Source organism: Xiphias gladius, chromosome 2, assembly GCF_016859285.1.
Source record: "Xiphias gladius isolate SHS-SW01 ecotype Sanya breed wild chromosome 2, ASM1685928v1, whole genome shotgun sequence".
NCBI lineage: Eukaryota > Metazoa > Chordata > Actinopteri > Istiophoriformes > Xiphiidae > Xiphias > Xiphias gladius.
This window is the reverse complement of record NC_053401.1, coordinates 20,727,736-20,753,029: the sequence shown is the minus strand read 5'-3', so window position 1 is coordinate 20,753,029 and position 25,294 is coordinate 20,727,736. Positions and strand designations below refer to the sequence as shown.

The 25,294-nt window shown below is 43.6% G+C and overlaps 1 protein-coding gene across 2 annotated transcripts; it reads left to right on the top strand.

Moving 5' to 3' along the window:
- Positions 1-551: 551 nt before the first annotated feature.
- dera (deoxyribose-phosphate aldolase (putative)) lies at positions 552-17,942 on the top strand. 2 transcript variants are annotated; one of them, XM_040153489.1, is made up of 10 exons: positions 552-792; positions 3,632-3,729; positions 4,336-4,483; positions 4,884-4,970; positions 6,848-6,943; positions 7,083-7,217; positions 11,827-11,955; positions 14,536-14,648; positions 16,540-16,689; positions 17,700-17,942. In XM_040153489.1, exons 1-10 carry the CDS (start codon positions 762-764, stop codon positions 17,754-17,756), a joined length of 1,044 nt encoding a protein of 347 aa, XP_040009423.1. In that variant the 5' UTR covers positions 552-761; the 3' UTR covers positions 17,757-17,942. The 2 variants fall into 2 exon arrangements, with proteins under 2 accessions (XP_040009423.1, XP_040009432.1); XM_040153498.1 differs by lacking the exon at positions 4,884-4,970 and having other exon boundaries at positions 609-792.
- The last annotated feature ends 7,352 nt before the right edge of the window (positions 17,943-25,294 follow it).

Genomic DNA, 25,294 nt, shown 5'->3' with positions numbered 1-25,294 from the left:
ACAATCAACAAGTTGAATACAAAAACAAGATCCAAAGAATTCTGAAGGACTGGTATGACCCAGGTACTGTGTTTATTTCTGAACTTCTGAATGGATCAGGGACGGTAGCAAGCTATGAAGAAATTATCCTACTGAAAGGATTAGACACTTTTATATCAACTGGACTTCTGTTTCCTATTAAAACGTTATTAAAGGAACCTTTAGACTTTGGTGGGGGTCACATGACTATTGGATTGAGGAACACGGGGGCACACTCCCTGGAGGGGTTTGTTTTTCCCTACCGGAGGTGGGCGAGGACCCGTTCCTGGCCTGGCTCTGATTGGCTCTGATCATGGGCACTTTCTCCCAACCCTGACCATCAATCCTGACCAAGCCAATCAGAGGCATAGGAGGGCGGGTCTTTGCGGCGTGGCAGCAATACGGTTCCACGCGCTTCCGTAGTCACATGCTTTGAATTTGCATATTTGTCATTTGATTTATGTATCCTTTATTTATTCATTAATTTCCCACTTTCTATGTAATGCTTATATATATATATAAATAAATTAAACAACACTCCATGCACCGTTGTTTGTCTCAATGTTAATAAAGTTGAGAACCAAAAAAACCCAAACTTTAACTGCGGAGGGATTCCTCTTCCGCAACACTAAAGCTCCAAGTTGTAGTCAGGAAGTGGAATCCGCTAGGTCAGTTCCGCTAGAGGTGGCTGTTGCAGTTAATTTCGATAACTACACATTATTAAATACTACCTGTCCTCCGACATGACGGCCAGGAACCCGGGGACGAATCTCGGTGAGTAAAAATAATTTCTGCCCGCGGTTAAACTGTATCTGGAGCTCAGCGCCTGACGACCACACGTTGTGGTCATCTTTGTTTCGCTTTGACTTTACCGCAACTTTTCATTTTATCGGCTTTATGTAACATTTAACTAATGAACAGCTCTGCGGTTTGCTTTGCACCAAGTGTAACTTTTCTCCATTTAATAGTAAAAACGGAGCAGCCAGGAAAGATGGCGACGTCCAGCGTAGCCTTAACTCCTGACAGTTTAATAAGAAACAGTTTAGAGGTAACTGACCTGCTAAACACCGAGATGTTCCTGTGTAACCTACTGTAACACACATGCAAATCAGACTTGTCATGATTCGATAACAGTTTTAGAAAACGCTATCAAACAGGCTCTGTTGGGTGTAAAATTACAAAATTATAAATAGCGTTATATTTCACTTACTAACTTCAGTTTTGCTGGAACATACACGCAGGCAACAAACTGTTAAATATGAAGTGACATGGCTGCCGTGACCACACTCAGGACCCCGCATGACAGTGTAATCGGGAACTCATGACAGCCCGTCTCTCCCTGCTCAGCCCACTGGTGCCATAGCTCAGAGTCGGTTTTTAGTAGGGCTCTGACAAAGACATGGTTTCAGAAATGCCGCCAGCAGCTACATTCATTTCCCTACACTGATTAACATCAGTATGACCTGTGATACTGTTACAGCAGTTTCGGCTTTACATGTCAAAAGACGGGGCTCGCTTATAGTCCAGGTTTATAGTCCTGGGGTAGAGGCTGGATGTTAAAAAAAAAAAAAATCAAATAGTCCATCTGTGCAGTATGGCAGATGGCAGCTGCGAAAACATTCTCCGAACCCTAGTGAAAGATTTTTTACTTTCTATACACATAATTTGTTCATTTGTTCATGAATGTTTTGTATAATACTTACTTAAAAGGCCTAATGCTTTAGGGAGTTGTGGGAAATCCTTTGGGAAATACTCCAGTTTGTCTTTGACTTTCCCAGAGTCAAATGAGGAAATCATTGTCATTGGAGTTTTAGTGTATCCAGCAGAATGATAGAGATCTGGAAAATGTTTAGCTTAGCGTAACACAAGGCTCCTAGTAGCACACTAAATTACTGTTAACGACACTAGTGATAATACCTGCCAGTGGACCAGTGGACCAGAGAAGATGCTAGTTCGGCAAGAGGCAGCAGGGCTGCTGCGATACTCAGTGGCCACAACAGAGACAAACACTCGATGAATGGTATAATATTTTGTATTTATTTAGAAAATAAGTAAACAAAATAAATTTAAATGGCCAGATTCAACCTAAACAACTATGTTCAACCCAAGTGTGCAAAAATATACCCTGCTTCCCAAAATAAACCTCAGTGGAAAAGGCAGGCTTGGCTTTTCACCAGGGAACTCTTTAGATAAGTTCTCTATCTGGTAAGACACATCTTATATTTGTAATCTGAACCCTTATCTCCCGAGTGTTGGATCATGTTCAAAGTAGAAAGCAGTATTAAAACATCAGTTTCAATATTTACGTTACTCCTTGTCAAATGACATCTATGAATCAATTCAACCTTACTGCAGTTCACTCTTCTCAGTATCAGTAATACTGTGAAGAGTGAACGCTCTGATATGTCTTCAAGTCAGACTCAGAAGTTGCGGTTTGTGCATGTGGGCCTGAGGGTATATGATGGTGTAAGCTTCGACTTTCTCCTACCGCCGCGGCAGGGAGGGGGTAGGGTTGACTGCTCCTGACTTCGGGATCCTCAGCACAGACGTCCGGGGATCTTGATATCTTTACTGGGTTAGCTCTCCATTGACTCCAAACCTCTCGAAAAGCGGACCTGCAGTCATCAACATAGACAGAATTTTCATTAATCTCCTGTCCTTCTGGATTCTTAGGAATAGTTCATTCCTTCATCATGTATATACACATACACACAATTACTGCATTTTTTTAAGGTCAAAACAATTACAGTAGCATTTTAAACAAATTTCTACCAACAATTTCTCCTTTAACTTGACAATGCATCCGGTACATTGCTATTAAGAAGCATATTGAATGTAACATGAAATAATAAATATACCCTCTAGATTAAACTAACCACATCAGAAAGATGAACAACGTGACAAAACGTTCTCGAATTGTTACGTGTCACAGCTTTTCTAAAGCTTTTTGTTACACTGCTCATTATATAATCCACATTTTGTTAGCTTCAGGCCCACTCACTCCAACTCACTAGCTTAGTTTTACACGCTCATAACGTAGCATTTAGCTATCTGTTTTTTCACTGCAACTCACCAATTTGGTGAATTCCACACTTTCATGCAATAGCACTCAATGAGCAGGGTCTCTGAGCGTCCAGCAGCTGGGCCTCTCATTACAGTGTCTCCCAACCTCTGCTTAGCGCATGCTTCCTAGCCTGCCTACGGTGTGGGACCCTGCGCTTTTGATTGGCAGGTGTCCCTCTGCATTGTTAACCCTGTAAGGTCAGGTTTACTTTAGCTTAGCACAAAGATTGAAAGAAGGGGAATCAAAAGTGAAAAGAATAACTCCCAAAAACTCCATATCTTTCTTACTTATGTTATAAGTTGTATATTTGTGCTTTGCGCTAAGGTTAAATATACTTTCAATTCGTGTCTATATTGGATACACCAAGTTCAAAGTCACAGATTTTTCTCATCCGACCACATTTCCCCCAGCAAAAAGCAAAAAGGGTCAGTGGAAAGTTCGAAAGTATCATAAATGCTGTTGCCAAAACTTTTACACCCTGAAAAGAGCAAGCAAGGAAAATACTTAATATTTTTTTTTTTTTTTACATTCCCTACTAATGGGTTTTAGACCTGGAGTGGATATCCAAAGCGAGAGTAAACACACAGGCTGTCCTGAAGAGAGCTCAGTGTATCCAAGGACAGAAGACCCTCAAGAAACAGTGGCAGGTAGAGTTTGCCTTTCACTTGCATACAGTGTGTGTTACACATACTGGGACATGATGACAAGAAGTCCGTACTACTAAAACAAATAATGACGTAAATATGCATTTATGCCTGTCCACCTGTATGCATATGTATGTTAATGTTTGGTTATTTTGTATCTATTCTGTGCACCTCTGGCAACCCCCAAAACAAAAATCATTCATTGAAAATGTGATTACAAAACAACAGATAATTAAGAGTGGTGATGAGAATAAAATGTAAAATCACAATACATGTAATTTTATATTGCAGTATTCATTTATATTGTGATATTAACATCTTTGTGGAAAATCAATAAAGAAACTCTTTACAGATAAATAATCAGACAAAAATGTCTATTTTTATGGCTGATCCAGTAAATTAAAAAATGTCAAATTTTACACACAGTACATATTGCACTGTATTGCCCAACCCTCCAGATAATCTGTGAAAACAGATTTCACACCAGTGTCTCATCACTGTTTGTTTGACAAAGCATCTGACAGCAATGAGAATTAATTCTGGAGATGGAGTCAAACTGAAACTATTTGGCTTGATGCTGGGGGCCATTTCTATTTGTTCGTCCTGCAGGCTGCCTGGCTGTTGAAGGCTGTAACATGTATTGACCTGACAACTCTGGCTGGAGATGATACACCATCCAACGTCCATCGGCTGTGTCTGAAAGCCATCCAGCCAATTAGATATGACCTGCTCAAGAAGATGGATATGCACAACAAAGGTCTGCTTCTGCTACTGCCAGAAACACCACATATAGACCAGGGTTCAGTCACTGCATCTGGACTCTACTGTCAACATACTGTTAATTGTTACGGCTATATATATATATTTCACTTGGAAAAGGAAAAAAGAAAATAACAGGTGCACTGAACACCCCACAGTCTTAAGAGGAAGAATGAGCACTCTGGTGTGCACACTGTTGCGGATCTTCACAGATTGGGGGAGGGAGCTTTTGTGTTACCTCATGCTGGATGGTGGAAGGGTGAAAAGGCTGTGGCTGGGGTGTGTGGGGTCCTTCACGGTGCTGAGGACCTATGAAGCTCTGTGCTTCATAGGTGTGTTGTATGGAGGGGAGAGAAGTACTGATGAACTTTTCTGCTGTTTTCACTTTCCATTTTAAGGGCTTATGGTCAGGGACCTTGTGGTTTCCATACCAGACAGTGATGCAGGTGGCGAGGATGCTCTAAAGGGTGCCTCTGTGGAACGTGGTGAGGATTCATGGAGGGAAGCTCATTTCCTTCAGTCGTTGCAGGTATCGGAGTTGCTGCTGTGATTTCAAGGAGAGTGCTGTCACGTGTGAGGTCCAGGAGAGGTCTTCTGTGATCTGCACCCCCAGGAAGTCTGTACAGCTTACCCTCTCTACAGCGGTACCATCGATGGTCAGCAGTGGGTTATCACGAGTGTCTTTCTGAAGTCAGTAACCTTCTTTGTTTTCCCTTTGTTTAGGGAGCGGTTGTTCATTTTTACACCTCGCTGCTAGTAGGTTCACCTCTTCTCTGTAAGCTGTTTTATCCTTGTTGCTGATGAGGCTCACTGCTGTTGTGTCATAAGCAAACTTAATGATGAGGTTGGAGCTGGATGATGTAGTGCAGTCGCATATCAGCAGCGTGAAAAGGAGTGGGCTGAGGACAAAGCCCTGGGGAGTGCTGGTATTCAGTTTGGTGGTTCTGTAGGTGTAGCTGCTGGTCTAGACTGATTGTGGCCTACCAGTGAGGAAGTCCAGGACCCAGTTGCAGAGGGAGGTGTTAAGGCTTAGCTGGCTCAGCTTCGCAATCAGGTGTTGTGGAATGGCTGTGTTGAAGGCCAAGCCAAAGTCAGTGAACAGCATCCCAACATAAACATTCTTTCTCTGCAGGTGGGACAGGGCTGGGTGTAGGCGGCCGATATTGCTGCGTCTGGTTGAGTGATAAGCAAATTGGATGGGATGGAGAGTGATGTGGGGGCTGGACTTAATGTGCTGTAGAACGAGCCTCGTGAAGCACCGCATGATGATAGGTGTGAGCTCTACGGGCTGGCAATCATTCAGACAGCACTGGGAGACTTCTGAGGCACTGGGATGATGTTGGTTGACTTGAAGCACGTGGGGATGACTGCTTGGGCCAACAAGATGTTGCAGATGTCAGTGAGGACATTTGCAATCTGTCCAGTGCAAGACCTGGTGGCACGACCCAGGATTCTATTTGGTCCTGCTGGGGTTGACCCTGGAGAGGATCTTCCTCACACTGTCTGCAGTCACATGCAGAATGCAGATGGTCTTCATCCCCTGCACATTGTTCAACTTGTCAAATCATGCATAGAAGTTGTTCAGTGCATCTGGAAGGCTGGCATCGTTGTCACAAGTCTGTGTTGGTGCTTTATAGTCAATGATGCCCTCCCGCAAGCGCTGTGTGTCCCTGCTGTGGCCGTAGCTGCTTATTCTCTGTGTATATTTCAGTTTTGCTTCTCTGATGCCACGTGACAGCTTAGTTCTTGCGGATCTGAATGCAGCATCTCGCATCCTCTGCCACGTCTGAACCTCCACTGTCAGCCATGGCCTGGTTTACCCTTGAGCTGATTGTTTTAGTGAATGTGATATCATAGATACACTTACTGATGTAGTCTGTCACAGTCTCTGTGTATTCCTCCAGATCAATGTGGTCCCCATTAGTAGCTGCCTCTTTGAACATGCCCCAGTCAGTGCTTTTGAAGCAGTCCTGCAGTGCTGAGATAGCCCCCTCTGGCTCATTGTCCATCTCATTTTGTTCTACCAATATTCCAAACTCCAAAGATATTCAATTTACTATGATATAAAACACAGAACAGCAGCAGGTAGTTTTTGTTAGAGAAGTGATTTAAACAATTGACCAATTACCAAAAGACCATCAGACAGCAGTCAAATGATCAGACAGGTTATAGTGGTTAGCAGTTAGGCAAACCCACTGGATGAGACAGTGAAGCTGAACAGTAAATGTTCACCTTCAGCTGCTCTGGAGGCTGCAGTGGATGTGAGTCAGACCAGAATTCAAACTGCAGAGGGCGACACAGACCAGTCTATTACCATGTTTCTTCTTCACCGCTCTGCTCTCTGTGTTGTGATGTGTGTCAGGGGTGACTACTGCAGCAGTATGTGTGTATCCGTCTCGTGTGGCTGATGCTGTCACATCGCTAAAAGCAGCCAACTCCAGCCTCCCCGTTGCCTCAGGTAGGTCACCTGGAACTGAATCAGAGCTATTTGATTCAAGTCAAGTAACTCTTCACTGCAGGAAAGAAATTGATTAAATGAATGATTGGCTGAAGTGTGTGTGACTGTCACCGATAGTGTGTTCTTCCACCTCTCCCAGTGGCCACTGGTTTCCCAGCTGGGCAGACGCCACTAGAGACACGCCTGCAGGAAGTGCGTATGGCAGTGGCTGACGGTGCCACCGAGATCGACATCGTCATCAACAGGACGCTGGCCCTCACAGGACAGTGGGAAGGTACGCTGCGATCAGATGATGAGAACTTTTGCACAGGTCGCTAATGGAGGCCTGTGACCTGTAGGTCAACAAGAAAACATCTGCTTTGAGTTTAACTTTAGTTCACATTAGTTAGATGAAAAGAAATTACTTCTGATTGATCACCATCTTGGAATTGGAATTTCTGTCACTTTGTGTGACTGGCCCATCTTTACAGAGGAAAAAGTAAACTGACAAAACAGTCTGCTTGTCCTGGAGTAGAAATTGTTTTGTCATTTCCTGGGCTTATCACACGGTGTCTGGCAGCAGATGTCAAACTTTGTTATTTCTATTTTGTTTTGTTATGAACATAAACATTTTTTTGCTACTTCTACAACTAACAAATGGTTTATCTTTATGTTTATGGTGATTATTTTGATTTATTAGCAAATATTGAGTATTCCAGACTTATTTTGTGCTTACAGTGCAGCTCTAGTTGACACTAAAGAACAAATACTAATGTGATCATTGGTTATACATCGTAACCCCAGATTCTAAGTAAAGCTGTAGCCCTCCAAGAACTGTTGTCACTGAGTTTATCCCAGTGCTGAGTCTATTGCCGGTGGGGCCTGCAGTTTAGTGAGCTACTCCTATATTCGTAGAATCTGGGGTTACGATGCGTAACCAGTGTTCTAGTTTGTATAGGCGTTGCCCTCTAACAGCTGGCGCTATTGGGATAAAGGTGAAGATTGATGTGGGCAATTCCCCACTGGACCACCAGAGTCCATAAGCACTAAACACACCAGTTCACAAGCACCATACTGTACCTGGTACATAATAAAAGCAAAAAATATCATTTAAGCCACAGCCCTCTCCTGCACCAAGCCCTGTCTGAAAAAGCCAGGGCAATAATGCTCTCCACTCTCATACCATGACTGCTGCTGTGAGAGAGCATGGACGATGATTACCGTAAAAGTAAAAGCAGTGTAAAAATCCCAAGTTCGAGCAGAGCAGGAGGGAGAGGGCAGAACACTCACAGGGGCTTGATGTTGTGTATGCAACTGGGAGATATCACATGACGAGTGGGTGTCACAGCAACACTCACACACACGGCCAACTTGCAGTACGCTGGGAGAGCAGAAAGAGGCGATTGTTGCACACTACAACAGTCCAGAAGCTTGTACAAATAAGTTGTAAGAGAGCACAGTGTCTGACAGTCCGCAGCATACGTATTAACCTCTGTACTGCAACGTGTGTGCGTAACGTACCCCAAGCCGACGGTGTTTCACTGGTCACTCAGCACCAAGTGAGTAAGGAAAACTTAGGCATGGCAAGTAGGTAGAAATGGATAAAGGGAGACGGGGAAGCCCATGATGATGCTGCACAGACATCCTCCACTGTCATTCCACTGAAAAGAGCTGTGGAGGAGGACAAGGCTCTTATAGAATGAGCACGGATGCCATGTGGGTGGTCTTTCCTCGCAAAACCAGTGAGGTTTTTCCTGGGGAATGCTCTCGATAGTGCACAAACCACTGTTGGGTCTACCTGGATCTAAAGGAGGATGTTATAATTTTAAGGCATAAAACACAGGATTTGGCCTCAGAATGGTAATGAGACAGATTGGAGAGACATAGAACACAAATACAGTAAACAGCAAAACTTACTACCCACCTGTGCAATATCACCAAAAGGTTAAATGATTCAAAACTGTGTTAAAGAGTAGGGTATTTAATCTTATGTATCATTAAAAACAAACAGCTTAGAAACGTATAGACTACATTGAAAAGCGGGCCCCAGAGTACAACCAATCCACCTGTGACCACTGAACCAAGTCAGTTTACCTGTTATCGCTGCAACAAATTTGACTATATGTGCGATTTCCACTTAAGGGTAATTACATGCACGAGGTTATAAAAGAACCTGTGCACACCACAGCTTCCTTAACTTTGGCCTGGGTTGTTTTCTAATGCAATGCGGCTCCACATGGTATGGAACTGCCTGAACAAGAAAGAAACCAGATTGTGAAATTTAAGAGAGATTTGCTTGGGGGGGGTGTTCCCTACAGTGTATAAAACCAGGGGCAATTCCTGCTGCATCACTGATCGCAGTTGACTGTCTTATTACTCCTTTCTTGAAGTGTTTCATCAGTTGATGAGCAAAGACAGTTCTCCTTCCAAAACCTACATGACAGGATGAGATGGCCTTAGCATAGGTTTTCATCAGTCAGATTTCTGTCTACTAACAGCTGGAGGAAAGTCAGTACTTGAGATAAAGGCCATGATATGGGATCCATACCCCTCTCACCACAGTAGTACTGAAAATAGGACAATTTTGCTGCGTAAGAGGCTGCATTATGCTGCAGGAAGCAAACCTACACTCACCAAGTGTTCCCGTTCAGGCTCCGGGCCCACAGGCACTTGCTTATCACTGGAAAAATTCTGAATTGAATTATCTGCCTGGGGGAGTGTGTCTCTGCGCCACGGGAATTGCCACGTTTCATTGTTGGGAACCATGATACCGTCATGCACTCCGTTGAGTAGGGTTCAGCCTCCGCTTCCTCTGGTGTGGACACCCTTGCGACAGCAGGTCTGCGGCTTGGTTCTGTTTGCCTGGAATGTAGACTGCTTAGACGGAGCACAAATTTGCATGAGCCCACATCAGGAGACTCCTGGCTGTTTCTAGCAGGCGGCTTGAGCGAACGCTGTCCTCGCGATTCATATACGTGCGGACTGTCGTGTTGTGTGTCCTCACTACCAGAAGGCTCTGGCCATTTTCCCTTCAGAACGTGAGACTGAAACATTCCTCCCCACCTGAACAAAAATGCCAATATACCGATACATGTGACATAGCTCTTCTTTGGGGAACCTGCGCTGACAGGACAAGTGGTGTTTTCCAGTGGTGACATGACAGGTCCGACTGTATGGATGTCGGACCTGTCATGTCACCACAGTCAGCCAAACCATCTCTGGAGCTTTCTCATGTAATAAAAGACCCAGAGGAACCACCAGGAGTGGCTGACATTATGCTTAGTAAACACATCACAGACAAAGCTTCCAGTACTGTGTGAGGCGAGATGTACAGAGAGAAATGAGCCCCTCTAGTCTTGCGGGGGACAGTATTGCTCTCCTAATGCAGGAATGCATATTCATTCCTAGATATATTATCCACTGAAAGGGCAGCAGCAAGCTTTTTTGCCAGTTTATAGCAAAGCCCAGCAGTGACAAATGCCTCACAAGCTCCACTGTATGGAGCACTGCACTTTCGCTGGAGGAGGCCATTAGAATTCGGATGTCCACATAAAATAAAACTCCGATGCCCTTCCTGTGTAATGGCTCCAGGGCGGTTTCCACACATTTGGAGACTGTGCACGGGACCAGAGAATAACTGAAAGGCAAACGATTTTACTAAAACTGGACTCGAAGGAATCAAAAACGCAGGAATTTCCTGTTTGGGGATGATGGGTACATTGACATTGCTGGGACGTACACGCGCCATCACATGCTTTATGGTGGGCATGTGAAACGGTTTATTCATCAAGGATTTGTTGATGAGGGGCAGGTCGAGAGGGGGTCTCCTTCCATCTGGTTTTTTTTTTTTTTTTTGGGAACCATAAAGTAACTGAGTAATAAAACTCCAGAAATGGCTCTTTTTTTTTTCCAGGAGTTGTCTCTGTCTGTGACAACCTTTTCGTCTCCAGCACCCCACTGAATAGAGGAGAGGGGCAGGCAGATTGGAGAGTGTAACCCTTTTTTATTAATTCGGTCACTCAACTGTTCATGGCCACCAGAGTTTAACACACTGAGTAACGCTCTGAGAGCGGGCAAGCACACATCTGAGGCACCTGTGTGGACAATACTGACAGCCAGTGAAGAGCCCTCTGTTTGCTCGAGGCAGCTCACGGGAGGGCAGGGAGGAAAAGGCTGAGGCGGGGGGCATGTATTTCAGTAAAAACATAATTTTCAGAATCTGAATCATGCCATGGAGAGAAACAACCGCTAACGCGCAGATGGGTGATAAGTGGGGAGGCCACTGAGAGGCGAGGGGTGTGGATGGGCTGTTGTGTTCACTTGAGACGAAAAATCTGTTTCGCTTGTGACAATGTGGGAGTCAGAAGAGCCTGACTCAACAGCCCTCGCAGAGTGTGTGAGTGTATTGGAGTCAACGTGTGGGGGGGGAAACGTGTGCATTAACAGAAGCTGTTGCAAAACACTCAGAGGAGAGGGAAGCACTGAAGAACAGATTGTTAGGAAACTTCTCTTTATTGAGAAGTGGTTGGCTCTTTAAAGAGCTGTTGTGCACATCAGTCTCCACAGAGAAACACACATCCTCCACGTCCTCTCATTGCCACCTCTGCTTGGCAGAAAACCTTTATGGATCTGCTCAGGAAGCTCGGGCATGTGAGGCCACAAGCCAACAGCACATGCTGGGGGGTGATCCCAATAGCGACAACTCGTAGAGGGAGAAGACTGTATCAAAGTATATGAAAGCCTATACTGTTTTTACTGGCTGTGTAAAGTAAAACGTCTGTCATTTTGGGAATTATAGCAGGATCAGTCCTGTTTTTAGTGTTTAGGCGATGGGGTGACCTGTTGTTCACATTTTGATCATGGATTAATTATGTTCATTAAGTGTTTCCTGTCTCCCTCCACAGCCATGTATGATGAGATCCGTCAGTTTCGGGAGGCCTGTGGTGATGCCCACATGAAAACAATCCTGGCTATTGGAGAGCTAGGCACCTTCACCAACGTCTACAAGGCCAGCATGGTCGCCATGATGGCCGGTCAGTCTCACCACAACCTGCTGTGACATGTTTCAGTGTGTCCGTCATAGAAAATGTTCATTTAAAGAAATACAGTAGTTGGCATTTTACTCGATTAACATTTCAACATTTTGGCAAGGAAGCTTATTCTGGTTCTTTCTGATGAGAAACTTGTCATCAGTCTGTGTCTCAGTCTGGGTACATTACACAAAAAGTGTACTGTAATATAACTAATCACATATGGGTCTAGTGTGTGCGAGTATAATTTTTTAACTAAGCACAAACTCAGGGTGACACCCTGCAGATGTGTCAGTGGGTGTGTTAACTGTAGGATGAGCTGGAACCTGAATGACAGCTGGAGAACAGCGAGGCGTCTGCAAGTAAAATTTCTGAATTTAACTTATGTCAGTTCAAGTCTTTTAACGAAACCAGTCAAGCCGCATTTTCTCCCTTAGGTGAGTTAGAAATGGTCAAAAAGAAACTGGATGGCCTGCCGAAAACCGTCGTCACTGCAGTCAACTGGCAGTAGCGATCTATACCACTGCAGCAGTTTGTGCTCTGCTGTTTTGCACAGGTCCACAATCCTGATGTGAGTGTGTATGAATATTCCACTTGTTCAGGTTTAACCAGAGCAGTAGTTCCAGTTAGACAAACGTCTGTTACATAATAGAACACATCGTCTACTGCCTTCATCACATACGGTATATTAGGCATAATTGTAACAAATTTCATGTTTAGGCTTGTTATTTTAAGTTATTGTTACTAAATAAGCTACTTAATGAACGAGATATTAACATTATGTTTACACAGGAGGCATTTCAGCCATGTTGTCCGTCTCATGCGTCTGACAGAACAGATAAGCTTCTATTCTAATCAGTCAAGCTGTCCTCACAAGCTGCGCAACAGCTCGTGTTTTAATCATGCTATTCCGGCAGTAACTACCCACTAACCCACAGTAATTACAGTAACTGTGCTTTGGCCTCTGAGCGCTGCTCAAACACGGGTGCCCTACACTCAGTACTGTGCCTTGATGCATCCTCCAGCTGTCAGCAGCTGGAGGTGGATATTAGTTTGTCTGCAGGCCGATGGATTTCTGTGGTCAGCTGAAATATTACAGATAAACTTCTGTTGAACTGTGAGGAGGTTCGTGATATCAGTGGCTGAGATGGCTTGTAGAGGGACAACCCACTACAAGCCATCTTATAGTGAGCTCACTATACTGTACTTAATTAGCTCCACCTTTAAGGTCTTGCTGCCACCGGTTTTGCACATACCACCGTACCGCACCACTTTGAGAAGAGAGAGAGGCTGCAGTCTTGAAGGAGCCTCCATGCGTGTGTTTCGTCCGTTCACTGGAGGTCTCTTTTTTTTTCTTTTCTTTTTCCTGTTTGTGATGTCATTGGTCTGATTGTTGTGTGACACTTAAAGAGGTTTCGAAAAGTCCAAGTCAGTCGAAGTTGAAGGCTTGGTGTAATTCCTGCTGTCGTCCATCTTGTGGCGCTGCTGCTCAGTGTTTTCTCTTTCCTTTTCAAAGAGGCAAACCTGATGAGTGGAGCTCTCCCTCTCTCATGCACAGACGCACGCACGCGCGCACACACACACACACACACACACACACACACACACACACACACAGTATGCTTAACTAGCCATCACATAATAAGCCGATTACAGAACCAAATTGTCAGGGGCTCTGATAGAGATCATTATTAAAATGCATTGCTTTTGTCGCCACACTCGCTCCTTAATCTCCCCTTGTTCCTATGAATTGCGTATGAGATTCCTGAAATTGAATGATAATTTCACCTATTAATCTCTGATGCAGGCTATTTTACTCTGCTGTTCCCCGCCAGTATCCCTCTGCCCATGCAAATGAATAGAGCTTCATTACCGCCACCCGCATTTAATAACCGTTATCCATTATCTGGTAATTAAGACTCCCCATAACGAATCTTAAGGATTATGCCAGTTTGAGGAAGAGGGGAGAGAGGCTGAAAAAAAGACCTGACTGGAAGAATACATAGAACATGTCTTTAATGAAATGGAAAATGTTCATCTTGTTCTGTTCCGTAATGAACAGTCATTATACACCAGGGAGGCAGAAGGGGTGATTTTTTTTTTTTCTTTCTTTTTTTTTTTTTTTCTCCTCTTTCCTGCAGCCTGCAGTTTGTGGGTAATCTATTAAAGAGCATCATTTCATCTTCTATTTTTATCAGGAAAGCTGATAAAACATAATTGGCTGTGAAGGAAGGGAAGGAAAAATTAAGGATTTTATTGATGAGCGTGCAGCTGCCCTCTGTTAGCCATCAGCGGCAGCATATGTTCTTGTCTGGCCAGGCCAGACTATCGGAGTAATGCCCTGTCCATCCTCTGTCTGACCCCTCGCACCAACACTGTGTTGCTGACTCCGCTTCCCTACTTTAGCAGCTCATCCTGTGTGAAATCTCCCTGCACACGTTTGAATGTGGAGCAGCTAAATAGAGAACACACTGACCGATGAATGATAAGTGCAACGTGAGAATATTTGCAGGGGTGTATTACTTGCTCCGCTCTGTGTGCTTCTGTGTTGAAGACTACATGTCACCTGTTTAAACCTGGCAGGTTCGGACTTCATCAAGACGTCCACAGGAAAGGAGGCTGTCAACGCTACTTACCCGGTTGCCATAGTGATGGTGAGAGCCATCCGTGACTACTTCTTGTGTACAGGTCACAAGGTACAGTACTTAACTCCTACCTCTCTGTGGGTCATGAATATTTCCTGGTTAATGAGGAGAAGGGGAAGTGGATCACAGACTGTAATGTAGCTGCGTGGAGGTTTTCCTCCCTACTAGCAGTACTGTTCAATTTATTAGTGCCATTCCATAACCGGCCGCACATCTTTAAAGGTCGGGAACCTGTAAATCTGCTCAATTTCAAGGGCCAATGTCTAAGGTGATTAAGACCAACAATCTAGACAAACCTCATAACATGGACGTGCAGTGTTGTCTGCGACCCTCACGCAGTATACACACATTACTCTTGTTGTGTAAGTGTCTCCTGCTGCCTTCTGTGGGTTAATGGATGAGACAGCAGCCTATATATCATATACATCTTGATAAAAATACTACGAGCAACATTCTAGTTCCTGACACAATAGGGAATCCCCTTAACTCCCCACACCGTAGACTAGACAGCGGCAGTCGCCATGGCAGAAGGTGGATTAAAGTAATGTTTTGTTAGCAGAATCAGAAGGAGTCAACACAAGTTTTTCCTATATCAAAGAGGATAGTCTGAAATGTGTAGATACTTCAGATCGGCAGCCCGTGGCAAAGACACATCAGTGCGACTACAACCAGACACTATACAGCCATGCTTTTCAGCAGCCCGCAATTTGTTGTTGGAATGTGCGTTTATTTTAATTAGTAAATAATATTGATCAAAATGAACCGAGATCATTGCTTTAAGACATTTTCATATTGTTCTGCCCTCTGTGGAGTGCATTTGAAACTGCAAATAGAATTCAGTGTACTGTATTGCCCCCCCGTCGTTCAGCAACAGTCCTCTAAGAACAGGGAATTTCCCTCAGACTTAATCAGGCTTGGCAGAGAACACAGTGTGACTGCTTCTCTTGCTGCAGTTTACCTTCTTACATAGTTGCCTCGGACACTATTTGTCCGTGAGTATTTTATTGTATCCCTTTTTTGATGCTATAGGCAGAATATCCTTGTTGTTTTTTTTGTTCTGTTGCAAATTAGGTGTAAAAGTGAATTAACTGATAGCTAGAAGAGCTGTAAACTACTAATTAGCACTTAGCATATTCTGTTTCCAACAGTCGATACCTTACATTGTGCCTATATAATCCATATTAGGTACATTATATTACATAAATTGCGAAAACACATAGACCTTGTGTTTGTTGTCTGTCAGCTAACTGTCTAACTTTGATTAAGGAGAACTCGTTACAAGGACATTATGCATGTCATTACTTGCCCAACATGGACACGCCCTCATTTAACCTGCTATAAACATAAACGTGAAATAGAATTAATGATCCTGTAGTGTTGTCACTACGATGCACTTCGGCATATAAAAGTATCAGCTGTATGTTGACAAGAGTGATGCTTGATATGATGGGAAGAAAAACCGCCAGATCGGTTTCATGTTCTTGACCATGACCACACTGGTACAGTGAAATACACCCAGGCCAGCTGCATGCATGGTGTAAAGCATCATTGGAGGTATACGTGTTCCCATGATACGTAAAAAGTTTCTGAAAAATTTTTCTTTGAGTTTTATTTTTTGTGCTTGTGCATAATTTGTACATTTAAAAATAAAATATATCCATTCCCTGGCTCCCTGGCTATTAAATACACACAGAAACCTGATACGTGGTCACACAGCATCTTGTAATAAATATGCTCCTCCAACTCTGTACCTCTTCTTCCAGTGTATCCTGTGTTCTGGTGTCAAGGTGTCAATTACATTAAGCAAATGGGACATGGCTTCAAATGAAAAATATTTTTGAGGGCATTTGGCCTAAATTACTCGACTCTTTTCTACATAGCAGTTAAACGCTAATCATGCGTGAAGTGTGTGTCCTGTTAACAGAGCTGTGTGTTCTCGCAGGTGGGCTTTAAGCCGGCGGGGGGGATCCGGACGGCTCAAGAGTCTCTGGTCTGGCTCACTCTGATCAAAGAGGAGCTGGGCAACGACTGGCTCTGTCCTCAACTGTTTCGCTTGGGAGCCAGTAGCCTGTTGGCTGATATTGAGAGACAGGTGAGGTCTCAGCACGCACGCGCACACACACACACACACACACACACACAGAGTGCTTTTTCCATACCTTACTTTTCTGCATAATGTGACCTTGGAGTCACAAGGTTCTATCTGACATTTTTATCTAAATTGAGTTGTTTACCTGAAGCTATTTGTTGAAAAGTAATGAACATTTCTGTATGTTTATTTTTAGTTTCATCTATTACTGGCCCTATAATTTGAAAAAAGAAAAAGTTCCATCTTCAAAGTCATTCGCTAACTTGGTTCTATAAGGTTCTTTCTGCAAAGCACCAGCCACTGTTCAGAATATACACATGGAGATCTGCCTCTTTACTGTATCACTTAAGTGCTCTGTGACTGTGGAGGAGTCGAAAAGATGACGAAATTGTGCGAAATCTGATGTTCTGAAGGCTCACAGTTGATGACTTTATCGCAGACATTGGAAATGACACCGTACAGATGCCAGCTAAGTCGGTGAAAAGCTGTTTTTTAGCATTAGCTGTTATGCTTGAAAGCTTGATAGCTAATGTTAAAAATGTTAATGCTAATGTTAATGACACCGCTAATGCAGCGCAGCTGCTTCAAAGTGTTTATTATTATCAACTCAAGGTTAGCGACGGCAATAATGGCTGTAGTTTTAATATGTAGAAATTTGAGAGAAAATCTGTTCTTACATTCTAGTAATCTTATGCTAACGCTAGCATGCTCCTAACTGGAGTGGTGTCTGCTTTGCTTGTAGCCAGTTTACTGCAGCAGACATAAACAGATGAGAGGAGTTACATTCAGAGCTCAGACCCTGCCAGTGAAAATTCTAGCTTGTTTAAGCAGAAAAGTAGAGGCAAGTTTGGGAGCAGAAGGGAGAGCGGTGAAAGGATGTACAGCAGCAAACATGTCAAATAAGGTAAAATAGGAAGCCTCAGCAAAAAGTGACGGAAACACTTTTTTTTTAAAATAAAAAGTTTAGTAAATCTTTACAAGCTGTTTTGCCACATTTGTTCTTGTTTGTGCAGATCTATCACCACGTGACTGGACAGTATGCAGCCTATCATGAGCTGCCTATGGCCTGAAGCTGTGGACTTCCTGTTTTGATGACCAATCAAGAGCTGCCACGCAAGCCTGTCGGTGTTTGCCCAGGCAGCACGCTGACTCATCTATTCTGTTAATAATTCTTTTTATCAATGTGATTTTTGTCCTTGAGATCCTGAAAGTCTAATCCTCTCTGAAAATAAAAGATAATGTATGTGGAAAGGTAACTGGCTCCTGTTCTACCTGCCTTTGTTCTTCTCATTAGAACAAATTGAGAAATTGGATTGCGTAGAGACTGCGCAGATGTTTTTTATTTTATTTTTATTTTTTTTTCCATGTACAGCAACGCTTCGAAAGAAAGTAGCCCTGAGACATGCCATGAGAGCCACAAAGCCTCCATCACGTCCATGAAGACTCTGGTTCACGCTGCCTCTGTGATTTTTATATATTTTTTTTGCAAATGCTTGTCAAGTCTCCGACCTGTCCCTGCAGTGTGTGCTGAATCCGTTATTGAGGTTTCCTTGGTTCGTAATTTCATAAGCAGGAAGCTCAGCCAAATAAAGAGCGCTGGGGATTAATCAGGGGTTAAGTGAGTTTAAAAGATCTGATTGAACAGCTCAAAAATTTGAAGCTTCATTTGAAGACGGAAAACTTTATTCTTCCTTTCCTCTTTAATTAAGATATCACAGGCCTTGACCTTGACTGGAACAGAGGATAAATGAGTAAATGAATCGTGGAAGGAGGGGAATGTGAGCTTTTGGGGAAAAAATGTGGGATTAGATGAAAAACTCATGGGAGAAGGTTGCCTTCAGGGTGCTGGTGGAAGGGCTGGGAATGGGGCCAATGCTCAGTTAGGAATCGTAGGTGGTGGTTTGACAAGGTCAAGTACAGAACTTTGAATGATATTCTGCAAAGGTGAGATCAATAAGCCTGTTTTATCTTCACAGATTATAGAACAAATATCCCCAGAGCACTGAAATTAATTTGCACGAAAGAACTTGATTTTTCTGTCTGCTGCTACATGCTCTGTTTAACCCTGCATTCTTCCATCCAACACTTTGGCCAGTAGTTACTGTATAAGAGTAGGATATGTCACCTGGACCAGGTTGCATTAAATTTGCTGTGGGTATTTTATAACACCCCCCCCCCCCCAAGATTATTAATTAATTATGATTATTAATTATTTAATTCATAATTTTAAAGACGTCTTGAGTGGCATTGCCATGTCCAAGTCAAACTTCTCCCTTGACAACATGTTTTCGGGCCAAGTATCTCAGATTAGATGGATTTCTTTGACGTTTGCTGTGGATATCCAGGGTCCACGGTTCCAGCGGCGGGACAAATTACGAGACGCAGAGTCAACCGTGAAACGCCATGGAATTTACAGAGCACTTTCATGCTTCTTAGAGAAGGGCCTCTTTTCATTGTGGACACTAGGAAAATTAAATGATCAACTATGCAACCAAGATGTCACATAATCAAATTTACTGGAAGTGGGAAGTAGCTCCCTTTTAAAGTGTAATTGAGGTGTATTTCAACTGTGGCCTTGTTTTAGTTGTTTTTGCCATCATTTCTACCAGTTGCGAGAGCAGTACAGTGAACTGAGATCTAGGAGAACTGTGACATAACGACAACGAGGTCAGACAGCGCAGGAAACACGGGCAGTGGAATGATCAGACGGGTTGGGAACAAACCAGCAGTCTATCCAGATGACCTAAACCACTCCACATGGAGGTCAAAGTGCATCCACATTTCAAACTGTGACCAACTACAGCGAGTGCTGTAGTTCAAAGCTGAAGCAGAACGTGTGCCTGTTGATTGTGATGAATGTTTACAGCAGACAGTCTGGGTAATAATTGAATAATCATTTCATACTTTGCCTTCATTTTTCGGAATAAGTTTGTCTACCCCAGATAACTTTTCAGCCTGCCTGATCGTCTTACTGCTGGGGCTTCTTGAGCCATCACACTTACTTGCAATGTCCCTGCGTTCACATATCTCAGCAAATTACCCCGGTGAGTACAATTTAATTATTACTGATCGAAGCAATCTCCCAGTCCTCTCCTCATTCATTTGGGTGTCTCTACAAAATGATCGCTGACAACATATTTCGTTCGGTTTCCTTCCAGTATCACCTCCTAGGAAGACGCTATGCACTTGTGTAGCAACAATAGCATGATAATGGTTCTGTTCAGGCACTCGCAGCACTCGGGTAAGGTGAGGGCAGGATGGCGGTCATGGTTAAAAAGTTACCACTCACGTGAAGTGAAACCAGGATGTGTTGACGTTCTCGACCAAAGCGTTTGTCGTCTAAACCTCATGGGACGTAAACTCCGTTCTCTAGTGTCACATGTTTCCTACGACCACCATCCATCCTGACCGCAACATTAAAACCAGTGCGTCTGTGTATTTCTCCAAGGTTAAAAAAAGAAAAAGACATTTCATGCTCTGGAATCCCAAGCTGTAATGAAGCAGAATCATCCAGTAAGTAGCCTTGCACCACTGCTAGTAGAGAAATCAGCACTGCAGCCTGTAGGAGCTGAACGCAGGGCTCTGGCCTTCTTGTCTTGGTGCTTCTGGTTTGAATTTACACTCTGGGAACTTTTCTCAATTTTACTTTTAGAGCAGCTGTTGGATGTCATTCATATCCGTAAACTGCACTAATGTTTGACCTGTGTGATTTATTTTTTGAGTGAAAGCGTTTATAGTCAACTCTGATGTTAAAAAATGATAACTGTTCAACAACTTTGCAGCCAAATAGTTTTTCTTTCTGTTTCCTCCTGGGAGATGAAAAAAAAAAAAAAAATCTCCCCCTCTGTGTGCGGTGTTTAAGCGTGAATGATGGAGTGAGCTTCTGTAGTCTGCTCTTGATGGATTATTCCCATTTACTTAAAGGCATGTAGATCATCTCAAATCTGGACCATCGGTCAGCTCACTGCCACTCGACAAGACAGAGGCTCGGAGGCTGGGACTTGATTCTGCTTGATTGATTCTCTGGGCCATCCATAAAGATCCCGATCGTGCGAACGCAGGCACACAGAGCAGAGAGGTGGGCTGCTGTAGGATTAAAAGTTTAGCAGAAATGTCATCTGACTGGGACCTCAGGTGTGGTGCTCAGAGGTTTACTATCACATTTGACTGAGACTTTTTTTTTTTTCCATGCGTGTGAATTTGTTGAGCAAACGTATTCCGAAGTTCTCGGTATGCTTCAGACAAACTGGTTGTATGTCTACCTGAATGTCCACACTAGATGGCAGGAAGAATGGCCTGCCATCATAACCTCCTCCCAGCTGCATCACTGCGTCCCCAATCTCTGTCCAGCAACTCTGTGTCTATGTTAACGCCATGAATCATACAAATGGGGATAGCACATTTTCTGGCAGTGTCTCAGGCGTTCATGCCGCTTCACTTGGTTGAAGGTAAAGAAAGTCAGAGAGTCGTTGTGTAAAGAATAAAAAAAAAAAAAAAAACAAGCTTGAGAAAGAAGTTCAAGTCCTGCCCACTTCAACACCTGCACACGCCTGGCCAGTCACTGCATGAAGTGGGTGGGATTGTCAGATTGGGTTTTTCAGTCAGTCTTTCAGACAAAAGTGGATCGTGAGCTCCTGAAATAAAACAGTCGCTGGAGAAATTGCTATTTTAAGATGGCAAAAATAGACTTTGGAAAAGGGACGTCGAAATAAAAACTGCAAGAATAAAATACAGATGAGCCTCAATAAATTCAATAATGGCTTCAAATGAGCTTCAATTCCAGGATGTTATTTCTTAAAAGTGAAATTACAAAACAAATGCTACTATTGAGTCTGGATGTGTATTTTGCTAACAGCACATTTTAAGAATCTGCCGCAAAGGTTTAGTCGAGAAAATAGCATCAATTTGTTAGTTAAATTTTGACCGAGCGTGAATTTCCTGACTTTGCGATGGCCGCACGGGTTAGGAGCTGCTGTAGTGTGGTGTTGTTGGACAGCACGAGGTGGGGGTTTGATGTGAATCGGTCAGTGTGTTATTCGACAGCGTGCAGGTCTGTAAGCACTCCCAGTGGTCCGGATGAACACCCAGCGGCGGCCGGGGCCGCATTTGTCACAGGCGGCGATCCAGTCGCTCATACCTGACAAATCGGCTCGCTCAGATTGATTGGTTTCCTGTTGTTTAATTCATCAGTGTTTCCTTAGCCTGAAGCAGGTGTGAAAAAATAACGCTTTCTGAGCCGCCGACACCTCACACATAGTTTATGATGAGGAAAAAATGGCCGGGCGGGGGACAGCGTCAGTAATGGTCCGACTATCCATTATCAGTGACAGCTCTGATTTGTCATGCTATTTGTGGCTGCAGATGACACGCAATGTACATGCTTTTATTAATATCCCAAGATGCAGCTCTGCTGTTGGCCTTCACAGCCGATTTGTTAAAGACGGGCTTTTTTCATCTTACCGGATCATCAACATCAGTAGACATGTAAATCAACCTCCCATTCATGTCATTCCACTCCTAAATATTCTTCTAATATGAAATGTTTGAATCAGCCGGTTTTGTTGTTTTACCAACTGCAGAGAAAACAAAGAGATTTTGTCGTTTCTGTTGTTCAGACGTCACAGTTTTAACTGATAAACAGCATTCACAGTTGAAGTGAAAACGCCGAAAGCAGTCGAAGTGTCATTTGAAAGTGGAACAATGAAAACAGTAGAGATGTCAGCTGAAGGGTGAGTGATGAAAGTAGCTGAGGAGCAGTTGACATGTTAGTTGAGAGATAAGTACTGAAATCGAGAGCCGATAGCTTTGGAACTCTCATTTGAAAGGTACTGTTGTAAGGATTTTCATTGTCAGCGCAATACAAAGCAAAGTTAAAATGGGAAAACGTTCATAAAGCAAGAGGTCTGGAAGTCTGAAGTGTGGTGATCTGTTTAAAATCTGAACTATGAGTCAAGCTTAAAGTATGGACATAGTTTGGTATTAAAAACGAGTAGAACTGAACATTCCAACCATTCGAGAGGAATTTAAGGTGAACTTCTGCTGGAGGTGTTGTTAGCTGCCGGGTGTCCACTCTGATACATCCTTGGTCATAAAGGAGCGTCCACCAGGGGGGAGCTTTTGTTAAGGGACACTATAGAGATGTTTTTATAGCTATTGCCTTTGGTTTTGGCAATAGGGCTGATCAATTTTAGATGCGAGTTTTAATTTGTCTGACGGTTGTTTACGGTTCTGTAACTGGCAGGTGAAATGTACACACCTGCTCCAGTGCTTCAGGTGTGTAATGCGTGAGAAAATCAGGAGGCACAATAAGTTGTGTGGTTGCTGCTGCTCTGCTCTGCCCAATTTAATGAACTCACGTCTAGTCGATCATTTGACCTGTAATAAGAGCTGTTCGAGCCCTCTTTTCTGGTTTGGTCCCTGGACCTCAGTCTGTTCCAAAGTCAAAGCACCAATGCAGCCTGTAGTTATCCCTCAGAACCTCAAAACAACCTGACTTCTTCACCACCCCCACCCCCACACCAACATCAGCTCAGGCGGACCACCGCTCAGCTCAGCTACGTCCAGGCAGCTCCTTAACTCTCCGCCCAAAATTCCCACCCGGAACTTTCAGTGGAGTGAAATTTTAATTGTTGGAGACTCTATCGGCAGATTTCGAAAGCTCCCTGGTGCTACTACATCCTATCTCTCAGGAGGCAACCCTGTTGATTTTATAGAACTAAACCTGGCTCTCCTTGACGTCCTCCCCTCTGTCCACACTGTGATAGTTCCCGTCGGCACAAATGACGTCATAAAACTGCAAGCTGAACTTGAGTCTCTAGCCGTCACAGTTGAAAGCCTGGACAGGGGTGTCCTGCACTGTCCCAGTCCCACTCTAACTAGAAGCTCGTTTTTTTTCATGAACATTTTTTCTGTCTCTTTGCTCTGTACTGATGGATGCAGGATGTAATGGCTGCTACTGGGCTTGACTTTATTAGTAATCTTAATTGCTTTTAAAAACGATGGTTTTCGCATCCTAACAGGAAAGGAACAGGAAAACTGAATCCTAATTTTTCTGAAAATGTAATCCATTTGAATGCCTTTAGCCGTAATCGACGGTTTCCCCGGCGAGACCCTGCCCAGCATCCTGGCTCTGTACTTCATAGCCCTGTCCCTGGCAGTGCAGGTCCCGCTGCTGCTGGCCCGTTTTATATCCCTCACTAACCCCTTCATACCTCCAGTATCAGGATCACCGAAAGGCCGTGTGCAATACCCAAATTTACTCACATACAACACAGAGACAAATCTCATCAAAGCTAAAGCCACTTCTTCCGTTCCCCCGTTGAAACAGCTTTTTTTCCTGCTTACTTAATGTTAGATGCCTTGCTAATAAGTCTTTAACTGCCGGGATTTTATCACGACCCACAATATATGTATATATATATGTTTTTTAATCATCACAGAGTCTTGGATTAATCCTCATGAATGTGCCCCTCTCTTAAGTCCTGCCTCCCGGAATTGTGTATTTTTCCACCACTCAAGATGGACAGGTTGAGGCAGGGGCCGTAGTTGTAGTTGTTCCCCGGACTCACTCAGCTGTTTTTCTACCTCTTCTTCCACAGTCTTAGTTTTATTTAAAAAACTCCCTGAAGGAATTTTCAGACCTTTTATCAGTTACCAGTTTCCAATATAATCAAGAGTTCTTAATGTTGGCGATCTTAATATCCACGTTTGTTGCCCCTTTTCATCCTCTTTTACTTGCCATTTTATCAAACATTTAGACTCCTTTAAACGCAACACTTTACACCAAGCATCCCAGTCATCACAGAGGGCTCACACTCATCCATGTCGTCTCCTACTCCTCTCCTGTGTGGTTGATTTTGCCATCTCTGATCACAAGGCAGTGCTCTTCCGGGTACCCTTCCTCTCTCCTGACGTAAACCCGCCACACCGATCTGCTTCCGCCCCCTAAATTCACTCGCTCTCCCCGGTTTCTGCCAAGCTTTTAATGCCTCAGACACATTTTGTATTACCCATGACCACCAGGGCCTCACTGTGGAGCAGCTTCTCGGTGTTTTTAATAATAGGAGCTATTTGTTCTGGAGCTATCAGGATAAAAAATGTTTTAAAAAATCTAAATCTTCTCTACCACAGTTAAATGAAGAAATAAAGACTTTAAAAAGACAATGTATGAAGGCAGAGTGGATACGGGTGAAGGACAAACAGTAATCCCCCTGATTCCCCCGTACATCTGATGTCCACATATCATCTTCAGTCAAAGAAGCGGGGAACTCTTATTTCTCGGGGCCGATCGCTAAACAGGGTCATAATCCCACAATTCTTGTTAAATCCATAAACTCTGTGATTGGTCCCCTGCTTAGGCAGCTGTTTGAATCCTCCCCAGAGAGACGTGAAGAATTTCTTTTAAGATAGTGGAGACTTGGTGGGACATTAAAGAATTCAGTGAGCTTTATGCTGACTCCCGCCCCTCTTCAGCACTAACTCACTGTAATGAAATCTCTCTGTCAACCAGGGAACGCACTGTTGCACTTTTGGAATCATCCACCTGTCCTTCACACTGCATTCAGACACCGCTTGGTTTTTAAAAGCTGTATTTCAGATGGTTGGTCCA